The 21,122-nt window shown below is 42.3% G+C and overlaps 1 protein-coding gene across 1 annotated transcript in view; it reads left to right on the forward strand.

The window, feature by feature from the left end:
* Frem1 (FRAS1 related extracellular matrix 1) overlaps nt 1-21,122 on the forward strand; it is a 150,266-nt gene that overhangs the window by 23,747 nt on the left and 105,397 nt on the right. Inside the window, exons 2-5 of the mRNA XM_021160224.3 lie at nt 6,862-7,372; nt 11,486-11,580; nt 13,847-14,148; nt 15,978-16,174. Coding sequence (XP_021015883.1) covers nt 7,121-7,372; nt 11,486-11,580; nt 13,847-14,148; nt 15,978-16,174 — 846 coding nt within the window. The 5' untranslated portion in view covers nt 6,862-7,120. The remainder of the gene's footprint in view (nt 1-6,861; nt 7,373-11,485; nt 11,581-13,846; nt 14,149-15,977; nt 16,175-21,122) is intronic.

A 21,122-nucleotide genomic window follows, 5' to 3' on the forward strand; every position in this document is an offset into this window, starting at 1 on the left:
CACAACTCAGAGTTGTCTGGGAAGAGGAATTCTCAAATAGGGAACTGCTTCCATCAGACTAGTCTGGGAGCATGCCTGAGGGCGTTGCTTCCATCACACTGGCCTGGGAGCATGTCTGAGGGCATTTATTTATTAATGTAGGAGGGCCCATCACACTGTGCTCAGGGGAGCCTGGGCAGTATAAGACAGGGATTTGAGCAAGTCAGGGAAATAAGCCATCTAGCAGGGTCCCTCCCGGAGTCTGCTTCAGCTCCTGCCACTAGGTTCCTGTCCTGACTTTTCTTGATGACAACTTCAACCTGCAAGATCAAATAAACCTTCCTACCAAAGCTGCAAACTCAGATAGGACCTCTTAAAGAAAACTTCTCAGGATACCATGGGATACTTCTTTTAGCTATTAGAGTTTGGTCACATAGCCATATCTAACCGCAAGACAGTCTATGTTCTAGTGACCATGCGCCTATCTAAAGTTTCTGTTTCTATAGAAGAATATAGTGTTGGGTAGTATTAAGCAAATGGACTTAAATTTTTTTATTAATTTTTTTCAGAATTTCATACAATGTATTTTGATCATATTCATTTTAATCTCCCCTTAACTACTTTCAAATCTACTTCAACTTCTGTAACCCCCAACTTCATGTTTTGTTTTAATTTATATTACACACACACACACACACACACAGACACACACACAGAGCCTGCATGTATATATGTGTGCTGTGGAGGCCAGCAGAGGGAACCAGATTTCCTGGAAGTGGAGTCACAGACAGTTGTGACGGTTGTGCGTTACCCTGTGGGTGCTGAGACCTCAACTCTGGTCCTCTGAAAGGATAGCTCGTGCTCTTAGCCACTGACCATTTGTCTAGCCTCATGGTTTTTCCTGCAAATACCATCCCCCCCCCCCAATTCAAGAACCCATTGACTTCAGTTTGTGTTGCCCATATACTTCCAATGGAGTGTGGTCAACCTACTAGACACACCCTTAAACAAAACTGACTCTCACTCCCCTAGAAGCCATCAACTGCGCATAGCTTCTCAATTCAGGAATCATGAGCCCCTTTCCACTCCTTGCTAGAATGGTAACTGGCTTCATCTTGAACGGCTGTTATTACTTCATAAGTGCAGTGGTCCAGCCATGTTCAGAGACACTGTTTTGCTCTAAGCCTCAACTTCTACCTCTTACAATCTTTCTACTCCATCTTCCATGATGGTCCCTGAGCTTTGGGGAAGAGTGTGCTATAGGTATCTCATTTGTGGCTGAGAACCCTAGTCTCCAATTCTCTGTGCTTCTCAATGAGTTGTGAGTTTCTGCATTAACCATTGCCCACTATACAACCCCATGGGTACACAAGCACATGCACATGCATGAACATGCGTACACACACACACACACACACACACTCCTCTTCTCTGATGAGGTCTGAGAGCTCCACTAATCCTGCTACAGGGCTGACATGGAACTTCCCAAGCCATAGATGACAGTCTAGTCACAGATAGATACTGAACACATTATGGTTATCATAAGAGAAATGAAGAAAGTATTTGCTGTAGTCTCTTAAAATACACCATAAAATACAGCCATGTTTATTTGACTTTCTAAAGTTGTGGCTATAAAATAAAACTCCAAGCAGTTTTGTTTTATTTTGGCCTATCTTGCCTTTCTTATTAAGATGTTGCTAGCCCAAATGTAACATCATCAAACACAAGTTTGTGAAATATGGTGATACCCCTATGCTGGGGGAACATCAATTGAGAAAATGCCTTCATCAGATTGGCTTGTAGGCCTGTCTGTGTGTTTATTTTCTTGATCACTGATGTGGGAGGTCAAGTGCAGTGTGGTCCTGGGTGGTATATGAGAGCAAACTGGACAAACCAGGGGTAGCCAGCCAGTGCTAGCCAGTAAGCAACACTCTTGTTCTTCAGTTCCTGCCTTGACTCCCTCTGATGATAGACAGTGATTGAGAAGTAAGCCTAATAAACTCTTTCTTCCCCAAGTTGTTACTGGTCATGGTGCTTATGACAGCTATAGGCAGCAAACTAGTACAGGGCCTAAGAAAGCCTTATTTCTATATACAAGTGTGAATATATAGAGATGCAGCTTTTGTCTGTGTACGGCCACACAGCGATCCATGGTTGACTCTGTTCAGCCACTTCCTTGATGATGGCATTAGCTTTGTCTGGATCTTTGCCACTATAAGAGTGCTACATCTAGCTGCTTTGATTTCTGGGGCAAAGATTGCCAATTTGCTTAGGTATCACAGGATAGAGAGATTTAGAGTTCTTCATATATTTTCATGGGGAGCTGACTGGGAAAGGTTGGTTGGCTGCACAGTTACTTTTGCAAAGGTCTCAGAAAATGGCATTTTTCCAGAGCTAAAAATCCTAGTGTTGTAGATGTGTAGTTGGCCCCAAGATCATCTGACCTTTTCTGGTAACTTCTGGGAGCTGAATTTACTTGGTGTCTTGGGGTTTCTATCACGGATAAAACACCCTGACCTGAAGTAATCTGAGGAGGAAAGGTTTTGTTTCACCTTACAGTTTGTAGTTCATCATCCAAGGAAGTCAGGGCAGAAACTCAAGTCCATCGACCATGGAAGAATGCTGCTTACTGGCTTGCTTCCTCTCGCTTGCTCAGCCTACTTTCTTATACAACCCAGGACCTCTTGCCCAGGGAATGGCACCATCCACTGTGAGCTGTACCCTCCATGTCAATCATTAATTAAAAAAATGCCAGACAAGACTTGCCTAGGGGCCAGTCTGATGGAGGCACATTCACAATTGAGAGTCCCTCTTTTCAAGTGACTCTAGATTGTAGCAGGTTGACAAGAAAATTAGCAAGCCCACTTGGCTCTTGACCCATGATTGATAGTATTTTTCATGATGGTGGCTCTTCCCTCTTTTTTTTCCCTTTAAACAATGTCGTGCTTTGTAGACCGGGCTGTCCTGCTTTTGCCACCTGAGTTAAGGCATTAAAGGCTTGTTCCACCACAGTCAGAAAAAAAGTTTACAACATTTTTACCGATTAAACTATTGTTTGTATATAGGGAATTGCTTCTACAACTTATTTACTCATCTAAGAAACAGTTATGCATGTATCATATTTTGTTCTAGACACTGGGACAAACCTATAAACAACTTTCAAAAGTTCACCTTTTTTATGAAGGAAATAGCAAGGACTAACATACAAGTGAGTGGTTGGTTAGGTGGCCATTAGTTCTAAGGTTAAAAACATACAAGTGAGTGGTTGGTTAGGTGGCCATTAGTTCTAAGGTTAAAAACATACAAGTGAGTGGTTGGTTAGGTGGCCATTAGTTCTAAGGTTAAAGACAAATCAGAGAAACAGGGCGGGATTTTATGAGACAATTAAGTGTAGACACGTTGCAATTTTGATGTTTAACAGAAAGCTTGAAAGTGAGGAAGGAGACAGGGGCTTGTAGGGGTGAGGGTGTGCCGGTAGGGGTGGTATTCACTACAGAGGAACCGGCAGGCAGTCGGAGAAGCCTTTGTGGGAGAGAAAGGAGAGAGACCAATTGCAGAACAGCAGAGTGTGGGGACCTAAAATGGCAGAGGTCAGTAGGAATAATAGCAAGTGTTCTGCTTTTATTCAAGAAGCGAAACCATGGGACATTTTGAGCAGAGAAATTACACGGCATGCACAACTTTTTCTAGGAATCTCAGCCATGATACCAAGACATGTTCAAAGGGCTCGAACAGGAGGCTATCGCCTTGTGTAGCAGAGCTAATGGAGACGGACCAGGCTGATACACCCAAAGCAGGAAGCAGTGCTTGGCTTCTGGATATATTTTAAAGAAAGGCTATTGATTTTCTCTGAACAAATTACTGCAATCGTTGAAGCTTGAATCAATTCGTGTCTAGTGTCAGTTTCTGTTATTCTGGGTTCACTGGTGGTTTCACTGGCTTTTCTGCTATGGCTTCAGCTCACTGGGCTCTTGTCGAGTGGGGAGACTGACTTAAGCAAATCCACTTTGATGCTCATTCTGATTGGCTGCAGAACTTGTTTCCTAGTGGCAGAAGAACTCATATAGGCCTGCTGCTCCGAGGTCAGGGGGAGAGCCTGAAGCTTTGCTTGAGACAGTCTTCTGTAACAGGTCACATAATCAATCGCCCATCACCTTCACCTGATCCTGTTCTGGCACTCAGAGGAAAAGCCCTTTCAGATACCGGAAGGCTAGAATTATTGCTTTTGCCCTGGGACCTGCCTAGCATGAAGAACAAACTCGAACCAGCAGGCTTTTGCCTGGATATTAAGAGTGACGCAACAGAGAAGCAGCCAAACCGTTGGAGTTGCCATTCATTAACTTAGCCAGAACTGAGACAACCAGGAGAGTTATATGGCTACTTAGGGAAGGAGATGCTCGCTATGTACTTAGGTGGGGATGATGCTGAGGGTAAGAATGGGGGGTGGGGTGGGGGATGCTCATTAACATGTAAATGGTATTCAGTTCCAAAAAAATATCCCTGGGGATAGAGGAAAGACACAAATAGGACCAAGGAATGAACCGTAGTGTCCAATATTACAACGTCAGATGGGGGCTGAAGAGACAGCTCGGAGAGCAAAGGCTAGCCTGAGGACCTAAGTTTGATCCAAGGCACTCCACGGTGGAAGGACAGAACCAAGCCCCAAGGTGTGCTCTGACTACACACCCACACATATACAATTAAACACACAAATAAATTTAAGTGTGTTTTTAAAAAATGCAGAGTTGTGTAGAAAGAGGCAATGAAGGGGCCTGGACAGGAGTGCTGTGTTGGTGGTGGTAGTGGAGGGGGGCGGGGGCGGGCTTGCAGCTTTTACATGTTGACTGAGCTAGCCCAAATCCCAGATTTTTCTCCTCCACCCCTCACTTCTCTCTCTGGCTGGTTTTCTTTTTTTGTGAGATTTTGGAGGACAAATGGAAATGGTATAAAAGATTTGACTTTGTTGTGAAAAATTCCACAACCAAATTTGCATTTTTACACAAATAAGCCAATTCAGCTTGAGTGTGGACAGCACGGTCAGTGGGAGTCTGTGAACAGCTTTATTTTAGGACTGACATCATTAAAAACAGGCTGATCTGTAAAGCTTCCACCCCCTCAGGTGACACAGGACAGATGGCATCTGTGAAAGGTTTCAAACCATGATGTGGGACAGATTCCCTTGAATGCATCAGAGGTGGACCCTACAAGACATTTGTAAAATCAGCACCAACACATTTCTTTATCAATCAAAGGCATGATCTAATGCAGCTAATGTCTTGAAACCATTTCATTTAAAGCATCTGTGGTAAAGATAACGAGAAACGAGGTAATTTTTAAAAAGGGAAGAAAAAAGCCTGCTGTTTGGAGAAACGCTCGCTCTCTGGGCCCAGTGTGCTCAGTGTCTTAGCAAATTCTGTCCCAAGATGAGGATGGGGCTTTCGTTCTGCCTTTCCACAACTCTGCATTCCCGAGGTATTACTGCCATGCTTCCTACCAGCCCCCATGCTTCTCCCAGATTCCTTGCTGTGCACGGACATCTCTCCCGTTCCTTATGCAGAACCCGTGGGCCATCTGCAACATTGTCAACAGGCTGAGTTCTTCCACCGTGGTTATGTCTCTTTAGACTTCTCTCACAGATTATAAGAAAACTACTTGTCAAATCATTCTGAGTTTTTACGACGAGGGTTTTTTTTTTTTTTTTTCTGTCACAAGAGGTGACCTAAACTTCTTAGCCATTGCATCCATGTTTGCAAAATAGTATTTATTTCCACTTCCTTGAGGTGCTCACCAAAGCCTTTGCTGCCAGTAGCTGCTGGGTTTCTAGGGCGTCTAGGGATGGCCATGGAAGGTATGAGCCGGTATATGAAGCATGCAGGACTGGGAGCGATACGGAGGGAAGGAGTGGCGTGGACATTTTGTGTACACCCAGTGACAAGTCTTTTCTGTCCACTTTCTTATTCCCCAGTTCCTCTGTAGGAAAAGATTGAAATTATAACGAGGTAAGCTTTGCAGGCACTAGCTCCACCACTGAGCCACCACGTGCTTGGCTTGGTGTGAAGCTTTGCTATGGGCATAGGGCATGGCCACTGGTCATCTAAGCATACCCTGGATTTAGAGATACGTTGTAACACATCGATTTTAAAGGCTTCTCAGTTCTTATAGAATAGAAAAGAAAATAACCATGATATTGTGGGAAAAAAAACCCTCCATCTGAGTCAATCAAGTACACTATGAAGAGTAAGCCTTGAAGATGAGGATGTAATGTGTGCTCCTACAGTGAGCTGCGCACTTTGAGTGGTACCACTCTCTTCACAGTTCCTTCTGTGTTTAAACAATACTTGAATGCTTATTTAGAAAAAAAAAACACTTCCACCAGTTTCCACTGAAAGGTCTCTTAGGTGACCTCGTTACCCATCTGGGGTCATTGGACCAACTATTAGGCATACTTCTTAGCCGGCTTCTATTCATTCTTAATTACCCTGTGCTCTAAAAACCATGTACAAATAATGCTATCAGATTTCTGACCCAAGTTACAGTGTGACCCTCACTTAGCAAATAGGGAAATGAAAGTAAGGAGCGCACCACTCGCACTGAGCAGGGAGGACCTGCCTCTGCTGGAGCAATCAGGCAGGGAATCCTGCAGGACCACACAGTTGGCATCCCCGTTGAGGTTCACTGCATCCGGAAGCAACGGCTACAAGCAGAGTAATGAAATGGCTTCCTTGCCCTTTGGATGGGCCTGAAGGTCAAGTTCGTTTATTTGCTTTTAATTTAGCTGAAATTATAGGCCACCTGAAAGACCCTTTTGTTAGGAACAGTTCTTAAAATAGCTGCACAAACCTTTGGTCCCTCTCATTTTCCTCCAACCTTTTCTGTTTGCAGGATTAGGAAGGCACTTGGGAGGCACATTAATCTTGCCAGCGTTGTCAGGAATGATCAGCGAGTTTTATTAAAAAGCCCCGATTGCCTGAAAGGCCTCCTTGTCTGAATCTGAATGGAAGGAGCATGTTAAGATCTTGGGGCACGCTGTCAGGACCCCTAGTATTGCCCCCTGGACCTCAAGCTGACACTTGGGGAAGAAGTGCAGGAAGCTTGCTTTGTTGAACAGACTGTGCCCGTGGACAGAGCTGGCCCTGGCATCATGCACTCTCCAGGCTACACTGGGCCCAAGGCTCAGTTGTTCTTGCTGCTCCAGCTGCTTCTGCTGCACCTGGACCGGGCCAGTGCCACCTTCATCAGCATCAACCGGGGCCTGAGGGTGATGAAGGGTAGTTCTGCCTTCCTGTCTGGAGATCACCTGAGGTTTGCGGTCCCTAAAGAAAAGGATGCCTGCAGAGTGGAGGTGGTGATGAATGAGCCCATAACCCAGAGGGTTGGGAAACTCACTCCACAGGTAGGTTACATTTTGTTTTTGTTCAGACATGTATGTGTGTGTCTGTACAGTGTGGGAAGGCAGAGGGAATTGGTAAAGGCTCTCTTAAGCCATCGTTACAAGTTTGTAGCATATTTGAAACTAAGGCATTGAAAGGCACAGGCATGGGATCCTATTGCTTTTGTCAAAGAGGTGGAGCACGTTTTTGAATACTTTTAAAATTATATTTATTATGTGTGTCTGGACGTGGGCATGCCACAGCAGGCTTGTGGAGGCTAAAGAACAACATTCAGGTGTTGTTTCTCTCCTTGAACCTTGGGGAGTGAACAGGTCATTGGTCTTGGTGGCAAATGCCTTTACCCTCTGAGTTATCTTGCTAGCCCTGTTTTTGAATATTCTTGACCAGATTCAGATAATAAGCCACTGACTTGGTTTAATCTGATTTATATTAACATATTACAGGAAGTAAGGGTAAAACTCATACAGGTGTGTACACATTTTCTTAACAATGCACTGCTTTTAAGAAACCTTTCATTGCAGTGTCTTGTCTCATTCAGAGGATTTCCATGTCTTACCAGGTGCCTTGACCTACACGAGTAGCCCTTAATCCGGTTAGGAAAAAAAAAAGATGTAAGAAAAATCACATGTCTCCTGGTCTTTCATTTTAGGGTAGGGGGAGAGAAAGGGGAGAGAGAAGTGGGGAAAAGAGGAAGATCGAGAAAGAGAAGGATATTGAGAGAGACAGAGACAGGGACAGAGACAGAGAGACTTAGTGAGCAGTCCCTTGGAGGGCATGCTGTGCCCAGCCTTACAAAGTTATTCTCTCACACATTGCAAGAGAAGTATCTCAGAGAAGGTAGCATGGCTACTAGGATGATTTCATAATCAGGTTCAATTAGTTTTGAGATATTTTTAGGTCATATGCAGACCCCAGAATGACAAAGGTAAATCATGATGACATATGTGTGTGTGTGCATGTGCACATATGTGCATGATGACATATATGAATATATATGAATGTGTGCATGCATATATGTGTGCATATATGTATGTGGCCATATATACTATACACACACACACACACACACACATATATATATATATATACATACATACATACATACATACATACATATATATGATTATCACAGACATAAGACCTCCAAGTCATCTCTGCATCTCTGATTTTAAGGCAAAATTATAGTTATTAGGAAGATATTATGCAACAGAGACAACAAATACCCAACCAGATTTGGAGTTTTTTTTGACTGTTTAGAAAACCTCCAAGTGTTCTTGTCATCTGTTTGCTGATTATTTGAAAAAAACAAAACAAAACAAAACGTCCAATGTGGTACTGGATGTGTGTGTGTGTGTGTTTCTAGAGTAAATATGACAGAGGAAATGGATTTGCAGCATTTCAAGTGGACATGTTATCAGTATATTCTAGAATTTATTTCTCTAAGCTTCATTACTGGCTTACTGTGTGTCATAGATATGTTGATAGAAACATTATTTCTTTCTAGATTTTTTTTTCTAATTTTAAATTCTGATAATTTTTAGAAAATAAATAAAATTCTCAGGTAAAGTCTGGTTTGAGGAGAATTTATGCTTGATTTTAGAGCTAGAGCGGTTCAGCCCTTCCCAGAATTCTCTATTAAGAATTTTTGAATTAAGCATGGTTAAGTACATAAGTGTACATGTATACCCCCCTCCACAGCTAAATAAACACTATTCCTTACTAGAGATTAACAGTAAGCTTCGAGCTAGGCTTATGTGAACCCATTCCTAGCAAGACTATTGTATTAGCAACACCCTGCTGTGTAATGAACAGTTTTGTGGGATTTGCACAGAAATGCTTTGTTTAACATCTGTTCAATTAGTGTTTTCATTTCATTACTGAAGTTTGTCTTAGAACCAACAGGTTCATTCCCATTGCATATCTGGAAGCCACTTGCGTGGGTTCATGCTAGTGCCTTCTGTCTCTATAGTCTCCTGGATAGCCATTTAGCCGTTTAGGTTAATGGCAGTGTGCTGTCTCAGATTCCAGGGCAAGACTTCCCCACTCCCCGGCACTCCACACCTGGACCAAGGCAAAACATTTTCAGGGTGGAAAATCACCTTGGTTTAGTGCTGAGCTTGCTGTTTTTGAATCTGAAATACAGCATTAAGAAAACATCTCTAGTTTGAACCACTTCGTTGTCATTAAAGTGAGTAATGAGTCAGGAATGTGTGACAATTTAATTATAAATTGTAATTGAAAAGCAGTTGAAGTGGAAAAAACCAAAGCTAGACAGTAATTAGAAAAGGATTTAGCTCTCCTTTGTTTTAGTTAGTAAATTTATGGTCAATCATGGTTGTCGCCTTTTATAAAAGGAAAACATATTAGGAAACACGGAACAGATGTTTCTTTTAACAAAGCAGATTGTCTCTTTATTGCCTCGGCTATTTGTCAGTGATATGGGAAGGGCTTCCCTTTATCTTCTCTCTGCTTGTCAATTCAAAAGAGGAATAGAAATTCATTCTTACTAGTGAGAATGTTGTCCCAGGGTGGTTATATCGTCTGGAAATCTTTGAGGCTGTAAAAGGTACTAAGAACACCATTGCAGTAATGCAATGGATGTGTGGAGGCACGGATGCATGGGTGCATGGATGCATGGATGGATGCATGGATGCAGGCAAGGATGTTTCTCTGGACTTTGCCACCTCCACCAAGGCAGTGGGAGGATCAGAAGTTTTAAAAACACAAGACAATGAAACAGAAAGCCAGGGTCCTAATATAAAATAGTCATTTCTTTAATGACTGTTTATGAGGTGGTAAGGTTAATTGTTACTGCATTTAAGGAGAGCAGATTTTCTTTGAATCGTATCTGCCATTTGTTTTTTCTCCCCCATAACCATCAAAGTTGTCATTTGCAAGCGTGTGAGAGACAACTGCATATCTTCTTTGTCACTCATCAACTCAACAGCACACACCCACTGTGTCTCCATCTTTGAACATAAAGAATTTATTGGAAAAAGAAAGACAGAACAAAACCACACAGAACAATGTGTTTGTGTGTGGGTAAATGTGTTGTCCAGACACCCAGAAAGACCTCTTTAATTCAATTGCTATATGCTCCTGAAAAGGATAAATAGTCTTTTTGATAAACAGCAGATTTTTATAAAGCATTATAATTTATAGACATCTATTTATTTAGAGGTGTAGCATTCCTTAATTTGCTTATTTGGATTGTTATAAGTTAGACATCAACCAAACAAGATACAACTATAAACAAGATGGCGCATGGGTAGGAAAGAAGGGGTCGATGGTGGTAGAAAGATACTTGTACCCACATCACTCATAGAACATAGGCACCTCCCACCCGACTCCCACTCTCCATGCTTTTCTTTTTGAGACAGAGTCTCACTAAACAGCCCAGGCTGGTGGTATGAACAAGAGTCTTGGAAAGAAACTGTATCTGTGAAGACTGATTGACTAGTTAAAGCTTCAGCGGTGTGGAGGGGTTGGATGTTGTCGGTCCAGAGATTAAATCGCCATTCCTTGCCCGCCTCCCTGTGGGAACTAGCAACCTGTGACTAATAGAAAAAAAAATCTTTCGAAATCTGTCGACTTAGCAGACCACTGGCTTTACCAACCCCAAAGCTATGGCTGTCGTCAGATAACATCTGAGGCTAAAACCAAGCAAACAGCCTTCTGCCATCTTGCTATAACCAACCCTCTGATGTAGCACCAATGTCTTTTAAACTTGTCTTGACTGAACGGCTTTTTTGTTCTGTAAAATGATGAAACTCCATAAAACTGCTCCCGTGGAGGAACATGGGCTTTAGAATAACTCAAGTCTGTGTTACCAAGCCACAGTCACTCACAATGGCTCCGGAATAAAAGATCCTCATTCCCTTTAATGAGCTCTGGTTTGTTTCTTCTGTACTGACACTTGCCTTGAACTCACTATGTAGTCCAAGCTGAGTTTGAACTCTTGAAGATCTTCCTGCATCTTCTTTCCAAGTGCTGGGATTGCATGTGTGTGTCACCACCAGCAGCTAGCACGTCGTGTTCTGGAAGGACTAGAAAGCTGGAGGAATAAAACCTTGCCCTGGCTTTCTCATAGACATGTCTTTGTTCCTGTGACCTAGGTCTTTGATTGCCATTTTCTTCCCAACGAAGTGAAGTATGTTCACAATGGATGCCCAATTCTGGACGAAGACTCTGTGAAGCTTAGACTTTACAGGTGAGTGGCATAGAACCCTTTCTTATGATTTATTTTATTTCTGCCAGATAGTTATGCTGTGTACTCCGTGGGCATTTCCTACCACTACATGTTTTCCTGTAGGAGTCACTGTAATCTAGTAAAAAAAGTACTCAGCAGCAGTTGGAGATCCGAGTGGGTGAGGCAGCCATTGCAGCCAGTGTCGGATTCTTTCGTCTCTTCCTCCTTGGAGCCTTTCTACAGATTATTAACTACATTGTGTTTTCCTCCGGTCTTAGGCAGAGGTTTCTCTTACTGTAATCCATTGCTTAACCTTGAAAGTTCAACCCATTAATGGGGCAAAAGTCACAAATACAAGTTCCTTATGAAAATCTGATGGACACTTATTACAAGATTGGATGAATTTTTTTTCAGTTTGATTGCCAGATGCTTAGCTATAGGAAGCACGATATTTTTCACTTCTAGATGTCAAACAGTACAAGTATGTTTAAAGTCAATTATGAAATTAAACATAGGTTCATAATATAATCCTATAAAACACCTCCCATCTATATACATAAGTGAAAACCTATGCTTATATAAAAGCTTACACAAAATGCTAACCCTGAAACCTTATTCATAATAAATAAAATGCTGAATTAATTGAATTGATCAATGGTATAACCATGCAATGGGATATTATTCAGCCACAAAAACTAATGATGTCCTGACTTGTGCAACATAAACTAACTCTAAAAGCATTACATCAAATGAGAGCAGCCAGCCACAAAAAGAACTAGTATTATATGGTTCCACTTATATGAAATGTCTTAATAGGTAGTTAGTTTCATAGACACAGAAAGTGGATCAGTGGTTGCCAGAACCTGGAGGATGGGCAACTGGGGAATGATTACAGTTGCAACCACCAAACAAAAGTCACAAACAAAACGCTGTGCTCAAACAGTGGCATGACACCAAGGCATTTCCTGAGAAACTACAACATCAATGTGAACGTGGGTTTGATCTTTCCAAACTTTAGAGCCTAACCCAAATAAAGTTCAAAGAACTTGCCAGGAAAGGCTAGGGAAACGGATGAGTCCTCTCAGCTTCCAGACCCTCTGGCTTTCTAGCATGTAGGAAGGGTGGGAAGGGGCCTGTGCAAGGGAGGGTTAAAGGGGCTGGCATGCACTTGGTCTTAAGGACATTTGTAATAGGGCATTCAGAAAGACTAGAGGCAAGGGACCGGGGAGCAGTTTGTTTTCCTTGAATCTCCTCTTCAGCTTCTTTGTCAAGCTATCCAACTGTTCTGCACCTCAGTCTCCTCATTGGTGAGAGGGATGGACAATGCCTATTGCAGGGTCCAGTGATGTGGTGAAGGCCTTATTAACACAGCTGGACTACATTACAAACTCATCAGTTCAGAGTTGTGTTGCCAGGGCACACTCATTATTATCACCTTTCTCACTTCTACAGCATGATAACACGTCACCAGTCGCCTCTGAAAATGCCCAGAACATAAGTATTATGGCAATAACAAGTATTTATTCAGTTTACATGGCAAGTGCTGAGCTGGACATCCCAATAGGCATTTCTGAAGGAGAAAAGATCGTGACACTCAGTACTTCTTCAGTCCTAAGTTGAAACTCATCCCAGCCTTCATGCTCTTAAATTATGCATGTGCTAGAAGGGAGGTTCTGAGGTCTCAGCAGTCATTAGATATTAGGATGGATGGTGAATTTGAGAGCAGGGTTTGTAAGAGAGATGGGTAAGGAGGGAGTGGCAAAACAAAACAAAACAAAACACAAATCATTGGCACAAAGAAGATGAAGCCACGGGAACAAGGAGAGGCCAAAAATAGAGGAGAAAATGGAGCCAAATTCCATCTGAAGTACACATTTTGTCAAGGACAATTTTTGTTATTATTCTATTTTGGTTTTGATTTTCTTTGAAATAAGGTCTTGCTAAGTTGCCTGGGCTAGCCTCAAATGCAGTCTGTATCCCAGTCTTTTCTCAAACTGGTAATAAAACTGATCAGTGAGTTTTATTAAAAATCCAGGATTGCCTGAAAGGCCTCTTTTGTCTGAGCCTGAATGGAAGGGGCATGGGAAGGTGGTGGTGCTATGCTGTTAAGATCTTGGCTCTCGCCTCCCAGACTTTAAGCTAACACTCTGGGAAAAAGTGCTTCAGGTGGGATTAGAAGTATACATCACCACATCTGGCTCACGAGGGCAACTTTTTCAATAAGTGTACAAGTCTCCGAAGAATCTGAGCACCAATAAACCTGACCTTTATTCTGTTCTCTCTCCAGGTTTACTGAAACAGACACCTTTATGGAAACCTTTCTCCTGCGGGTTTATCTTGTGGAACCAGACTGTAACATCATCCGTATGAGCAGTAATGTTTTGGAAGTGACTGAATTCTATGGCTTATCGCAAGCCATTGATAAGAACCTGCTCCAATTTGATTATGGTAGGACTGCCAGCCTGGATTGCACCATCAGACTAGACCTACTGAGGACTCAGCTGCCAGCCCACGGCAAGCTGGTTGTGGTGAATCGTAAGTCAGAAGGGCCTCGGGGAGATCAGCCACACAGCTTTTTCTCTGAGACAGGTAGGTATAGGTAACCTCTTAGTAGTTGAGGTTACTAAAACTGAACAAAATGTCTAAATTCTCATCTTTCTATCGACAAAGACAGAGTTCTGCTTAACAAATATAGTTTTTAGCTTGTTGAAAACTCTAAGCTATAGGGTTAGTGAGGTAGTTCAGTGGTAAGGCACTTGTTACCACGCCTGACCTGAGTTCAATGCCTGTAACCTACATGGTATAAGAAGTGAGCCTACTCCTCCAAATTGTCCTCTGACCTCCAAACTCATACTGAGGCACAAGTTCTTTTGGACACATGCACACACAGAGACACAGATGCACATGCACATGCACACACACAGGCTAGTGGGATGGTTCACTTGGTGGGGGCACTGGCCTCCAAACTGGATGGCCTGTATTTGACCATCAGGCCTACATGGTGGAGGGGGAAAAAAAACCCTAATTTCCAAAAATCAAATAAAATGAAAATGAAACTAAAAATGCATTAAAACAAAACAAAAGAAAAGAAAAATATAGATTAGTTAAGGCTGTGGATTTGGAATCAGAATCAGAAACATCTGGGGCTGAAGTTTATATTTTCCTTTATTAGTTTAGCTATCAGTGGTTTTAGCCTCTGTTAGATGGGAAAAGAGAGTAGCTTTTCTATAGGGCTGGGTAAAGAGGGAGTAAGGACACAATGTGCTTAGTACAGGTCTGGCCTGTTATAGTGCTCATGGGTTTCCATCTATGATTATAGCAACGGACAGCAGTGGGGACACTAGTGTGCTCTTTTCTGAGTAGTATTGGGTTGTATTCTAGTAAAGACTGTAGTTAGCTGCCAGGCATCCAGAACGTTGGCTGAAACGCCCCTTGTAGTATCCATTCAGTTACTATATTCTACAGCACTCCCCGTGGTAGACATATAAACTGTACATTTCGAACACTTGCTATCTGAGTAAGTAGTGTTCTAGTGATCATGGGAAGACCTAGAAATAGCCACAGTATTGCCTTGAATTTTGAACAAAAGCTTCCAGCTAAAGACAGCTGAAGTTGAACATCAGTCCATTTTGTTAGCGTAGCCACTCGGTTGAGGAGTAGAATACCTGTTTCTTCTAGTATGGAAATGAGACTCCCTGAGCACCACTCCTCAGCAACAGTGAAAATACAGCTGGGAGAGACAGGAGACAGACAGTCCTTCTTTTTTTTTTTTTTTGACAGGGTTTCTCTGTGTAGCCCTGGCTGTCCTGGAACTCACTCTGCAGACCAGGCTGGCCTCGAACTCAGAAATCCACCTGCCTCTGCCTCCCAAGTGCTGGGATTAAAGGTGTGTGCCACCACTGCCCAGTCAGAGTCTTTTAGGGATAGCTCTGTGTTCAAAAAGTCAGAACAAGCTTGTTTAAGGGGCAAGAGAAGGATTAAGGAAGCATTTGCTAAAGAGACCAACCAGGGGCAAGGAGGTGGGATTACTGTGGGTGGATAATCCCCATGAGGTTGTATAATGTAAACAGAAGCAGTGGCTGAGTTGTGAATGCCCACAATGAGCCACTGACATGTTTGTCAGAGGTATTCAAATACCACGGAGCCCCTCTTTAATACTTTTTCCCCCTCAGCCTAACTTTTGGTAGGTGAACCCTGATGAGACAACTGGTCAAATGGGTTTTGTTTTTGGTTTTTTAAGTAAAGAAGTTTATGACCTTTCAGAACAATGACAGTCTAGTGGGTGAATAATTGGATGGTGCATGTGCAAGTGGCCTGGGGCAGTGAGTGAGGACGTGTCCAAGGCAGGAAGATGCATTCTGAGTTTGTACAATCATTGTGTTCAAGCAGATGTCTTAACACAGTGCTGTGCTCTCCAGAGCTAGGGGCTGGACTGAAGTGTCCAGATGGAAGCTGTGCCCTGGAATCGAAGCAAGTGGCAAGTCTGAAAGTGAGCTGTGAGGAGTTTCTGCTGATGGGGTTTCACTACCAACACATGCAGCCCCCTTCACCCAACGTTGATTACATCCCCATTCAGTTGGATCTCACGGACAGAAGGAGCAAAACCGTATACAAGGTAAAGTTTGGAGTTGTGTGTTGGTGTCCTTACCTGGCTCGTTGTCAGAAAGTAGTTCTCTTGGGTGTCCATGCTGGTGTCTATGAAGAAGAGTTCTGTGCTGATGATGGCACAACTTCTGGCTTGTAGGTTGTGCCTAAATGTAGTGTGTAGTTTTACAAAACAAAACAAAAACAAAAACAACCCAAAAACTGAAAACCAAAACCAAGACAATAACCATGATCCACGCTGAGTCCAGCTAGGCACTGGCAACTGTGGTCTTGACAACCCCTGGGGCCAGCTTGCTGCCAAGTCACTCTCACTTCCCAGGCCATCCGTGTGGGTAGCCTGCAGAAAGTCGACCACAGATCCCCCTTAGCCTTTTAAACTGATAACACTAGAGACTTGTAATATACCAATCAGATTTATAACGGTAAATCTCCAACCCCCCCCAAAATGCCCTCGCAAAGACCACAAAACCCAACTGATAATAAATACAAGCTGCATGCCGACATTGGACAAATGTACCCTACACTGCTCTATTGCCCATCTCTGAAATCCCTGGCTACTTACGGCTCCTTCAGGCCACGTGGCCTCAGCTCATCTTCTTCTCCTTCTTCCATCTTCTTCTGTCCTCTGTCTTGTCTCTATCTGTCTCTCCTTCTTCCTTTTTCCCCTCTAAAACTTTCAGCTCCGCCCTTTTCTAGTATTCCCTCTTTCCTCCCTGACATCAAGGCATCTGCTCTGTAAGGCCACAGGGGACAGAGGGCAAGGCAGCCTAGTGTCTTGATTGCAGCAGACCAAGTCTTACTTGTGCTCATTCAGACTTTAGGACAGAGGGCTGAGGGGATGGTTTTCCAAAGGCTCCATCTGTCTTTGTCTTCATTTTCCTCACCCTCCTCCTCTGTGTCTTTTCACATTGAACCAATGATCAAAAGTGGATGAAACTTTATGGACTATTTTGAATGTTACTCCAGTGTTCACATATTCTACAGTTGGTTTGGGAGGCTGGGGAAACAGTGACCCTGCTGACACAGCCCATATTTATGCCAGTATGATACAATGCAGGGGACTGTGGGTAAGACCTCCACTGCTCTCTGCCTTCCCACTAGCATTTCTCCTAGTAAACCCAGGAATCGGTGATTCCCTAAAAATAATGAAAATGATGAAACAAGATCACAGAAGTTTGTAGTTGAGGTCTGGAAATGAAACTTGGAGGGAATCTTGCCTAATTGATCAGCTAAATGAGCCAGGAAGCTTTTCAAAGCTCAGGTTTCCCATCTGTCGTTAATAGTTATGGAAGCTGGTACCCAGATTACTTGGGTTCCTATATATGCTTTACCAGCCATCTGATTTTGGTCTTGATGTCTCACTTTCTTCATCTTAAATGAGGCCACTGGAACCTAACTCTAAGTAACTGAGGGGATTAAATGAGACACGCCTTATAAAGTTCTTGCTACAGAGCTTGGTACATGCTAAGCATGTGTAAATAGCTATGAATGGAAAGAACCTGTGGTCAACTAGGTTTGACATAATAGTAGGGGCCAGCCTCTTGTTTCACAGTGATGGCCTTGCTGTTTATGCATTCTTGTTTCATGGTTGACACATTCAAAACTGGTTTGTAGTTCACTAGCACATATTGTCTGGTTGGTTTGTCATGAAACCCTTTCATTATCAATGCCTTCATACCTCCACTTAAACATCTGATATTTTTCTTTCTGATTGATTTTTCATAATTGTCCCCTCACTGTGTTAAAGACTTTATTTTTGTTTCTAGGTCAGTTTCATTGTCTGTGTAAATGAGCCTTTTCGTTTTCTAAGCCTTAACCTACTACATAGTCATTTGACAAATCACAAAACAGATTCATTTATAGATAGGAAGACAGTGTGTTCATTGAGGAAAATATTAAAAACATGGGAATATAGGAAGAAAATAAAACTGATTTTATTGATAACCATTTGTCTTATACAGAGACACACAGTGGGGATGTGTGCCTCAGAGCTCATTTTGTTTCATGGCATCAATTCATCTGTGAAGTTTTCATTAATTAATTAATTAATTAATTAATTAATTAATTATAAGCCCTGGGTATTGCATGGAGACTCTCATGTATGCTAGGCAACTGCTGTACCCACTGAGTAACACCCCCAGGCCAATTTCTTCTATGCCTTTAAAGGACATTCTTTTCATCTTTGTCTTTGTAACACCTAAAGGTTAAGTTATATTTCACAGTGAAGTGCAAGAAATAGTTTTTCTCCATATAGCCAAAATTTGCAGAACTATTTGATAAAAATATGTACTTGTTTTGTTGAAAATCCTCCTGTTGTGTAAAAAGACCATAGGCCAACCTTCTGCTCTCTGGTTTCCTATTCTTCTTTCTTTGCTGGTACCATCCCATTCTAAATCCCTCCCCCACTCCCCTTGCTTCGTGACCCGATTCATGGCCTTCACACCCCTCATCCTTACAATTGTCTTGGCCATTCTTGACTAATTTGGGGTTCCAGATAAATAATCAAATAGGTGATTTTTAAACCTCTAGATTGTTTTAAACCAATGCTAGCTTCAAACTGAACATTCTTTGAGGAGGAGAGGGAGGAACTGGCATGTCAGAGCTTTGCCATGCTGAGTCTTCTTATTTAGAGTGAGCACCTCACTTCCCCCCGATAAATGCCATTGTACATGTGTACCGAAAGGAAACTTACTCCGTGTGAGTTGAGCACTTACTAAATCCAGTCCCTAGAAGTTCTTGTAGAACTACCAGGAACAGAATGATGTCTTTTCATTGGTTATTGATGATAAATAGGAGAGCAACTTTTTGGTGTAATTTTCTTTTATCTGGCTTCTTTCCTAAATTCAATTATTTTAAGAAATTTTCAATTCTCTGGGCTTCAAAGACCATAATTATATCTTCACTAATGATGATAATTTGGGCCTTTCTTTTTCTGTAATTATTCTCTTTACTTCTGCTCTCCTCCACACTGGTTTGACCAGAACAATACTAAATATAATGTTGCTTGTAGGCATTTTTTGTCTCGGGTAGTCTATCTATTTCAGCTGTACACATTGTCCTTTTCAAAGCTTCTCGCCTTGGTTCCAAAGATATGTAATGAATGTGGCCACTCTGGTCCCATTCTCCATCATAAACTTGGGCTACACTTTTACTTTCAATCTTCCTATGACTCCCAAGTCTCTTCTGTGAAGTCCATATAGCTAGGCATTTCCTCAAAATTTTAGGATTCTTCTTTTTTAATTAAGGAAATATAAATTATTTTATGGTAATAATGGATACATGTGGATTTTTTTCCCATTGCCTTATTCATGTGTTCATGTCAGTTACAAAGGAAATGTCTTCCTAGCATGTGCAAAGCCATGGATTTGATTCTCAGTAACACACACACACACACACACACACACACACTCCACATACATGTCTTACAGAATACAGTATAGTACAGTATATTTCATGAACTTGTTTTTGCCTATCTGAAAGTCCTTTCTTCCACTTCATGTTTTATTTAGTTTTACAACGTATTCCACAAGCTGTAAATAATCCCCCAGTGCCCTGGTGCTTTTCTAGCTCGCACACGGTGTGGATCTGATCCCCAGTACCGCAGGAAAGCAAGCTAATGCTCTTTAACCTATGTTAACATTATTTAAAGTCCAGAATTGCAAGGGGCTCTTTGGAGTCCTTCCTATGCTTGGTGAAGATTGGTCTGATCTATCATATCTTCTGGCTCTATGAACACCATTTCTTACATCATCTATCTTTTAAGTAAGTAAGTACTATATATGTTTGTATCTCTTTTTTGTTTTTTACATTTCAAAGAATACTTTTATTAAGATTTAATTCTACACTTAATTGCTTTCAATGTTCAGTCCTAGCCCTTAAAAACCACAATTTGTCTTTTCTGTTGTTTTCTAGTAACACATCATGGGCAGACACTTTGATCCCTGGGGTACCTCAGAATATTGCTCATCTTTGGCGCTATAGGGGAAAAGAGGGCTGTCTCCTTTGATTCACTTTTGAATGGCTCTTTATCCAGATGTTGCTGGCTAGTTTGTGAACCTTTGGGCTGGTGCTTTGGCTGGGGCAGTGAGAGGGGTGGGGTAGTGGGGAGAGAGGTCTTACTTGCTCAGGAATGGCTAGAATATGATTTCATGCTCTCTGAGCCTGGCAGATGTTTTAAGCTGCTTTGTTGTCTCAGGGGCAATTTCCTGGAAATTTCTCTGGAAAGTTCCAGCTCAGAGCCTATCCCTCTGTCTTAGAAGGGAGGGTTCAACCCTACCTAACTTGAGCCACCACCTGCAATAATTCTGCAGCCAGTAGAAGATGATTTATCTCTCCAGTTTAGTCAAGAATGGTCCTCTTAGGTCAGGATCCAGGATGACCCCACAGCAGTCCTCTGCACCAGGTGGCATGGGAACACTCACATGTCTCTTGCCAAAATACAGAAGGACAAGTTGAATCTAAGAATGTTCCTAACTCCTCAGTCTCAGGGTATTCCAACATTGAAGTGGAAATTCTGGACTCCCAAATATTAAATGAGGATTAGCCACCATTTTTCTACTTCTGATGATTTAGATTTCCTGGGGGTTGGCCCTAAAGCAGCCCTGTACATGCCCCACCTGTAAGGCTCTACCAGGAACATTCTCTCCTGATACCTGAGACAAGGGGGCATGGCGTTACCCCAGCCTCAGCCTTCATAGGTTTGGGGAGGCTTAGCTGGGGAGTCAGCATAGCACCCTGCTCGGCAGATAAGTCATCTCTTATCTCTTTTGTTATATCTATATTTCTCTAATGAATGAGAGTATTCCAGAGTCTGGAACCAACAGATTCACATACATTTTGAATATAACACCATGTTTCTTACTTTTGAAATCTGATTCTTTCTTTTCTTCTTTCCTTCCTTCCTTCCTTCCTTCCTTCCTTCCTTCCTTCCTTCCTTCCTTCCTTCCTTCCTTCCTTCC

This window comes from Mus caroli, unplaced genomic scaffold (genome assembly GCF_978045245.1).
Source record: "Mus caroli unplaced genomic scaffold, Mus_caroli_1 scaffold_6, whole genome shotgun sequence".
Classification (NCBI taxonomy): Eukaryota; Metazoa; Chordata; class Mammalia; order Rodentia; family Muridae; genus Mus; species Mus caroli.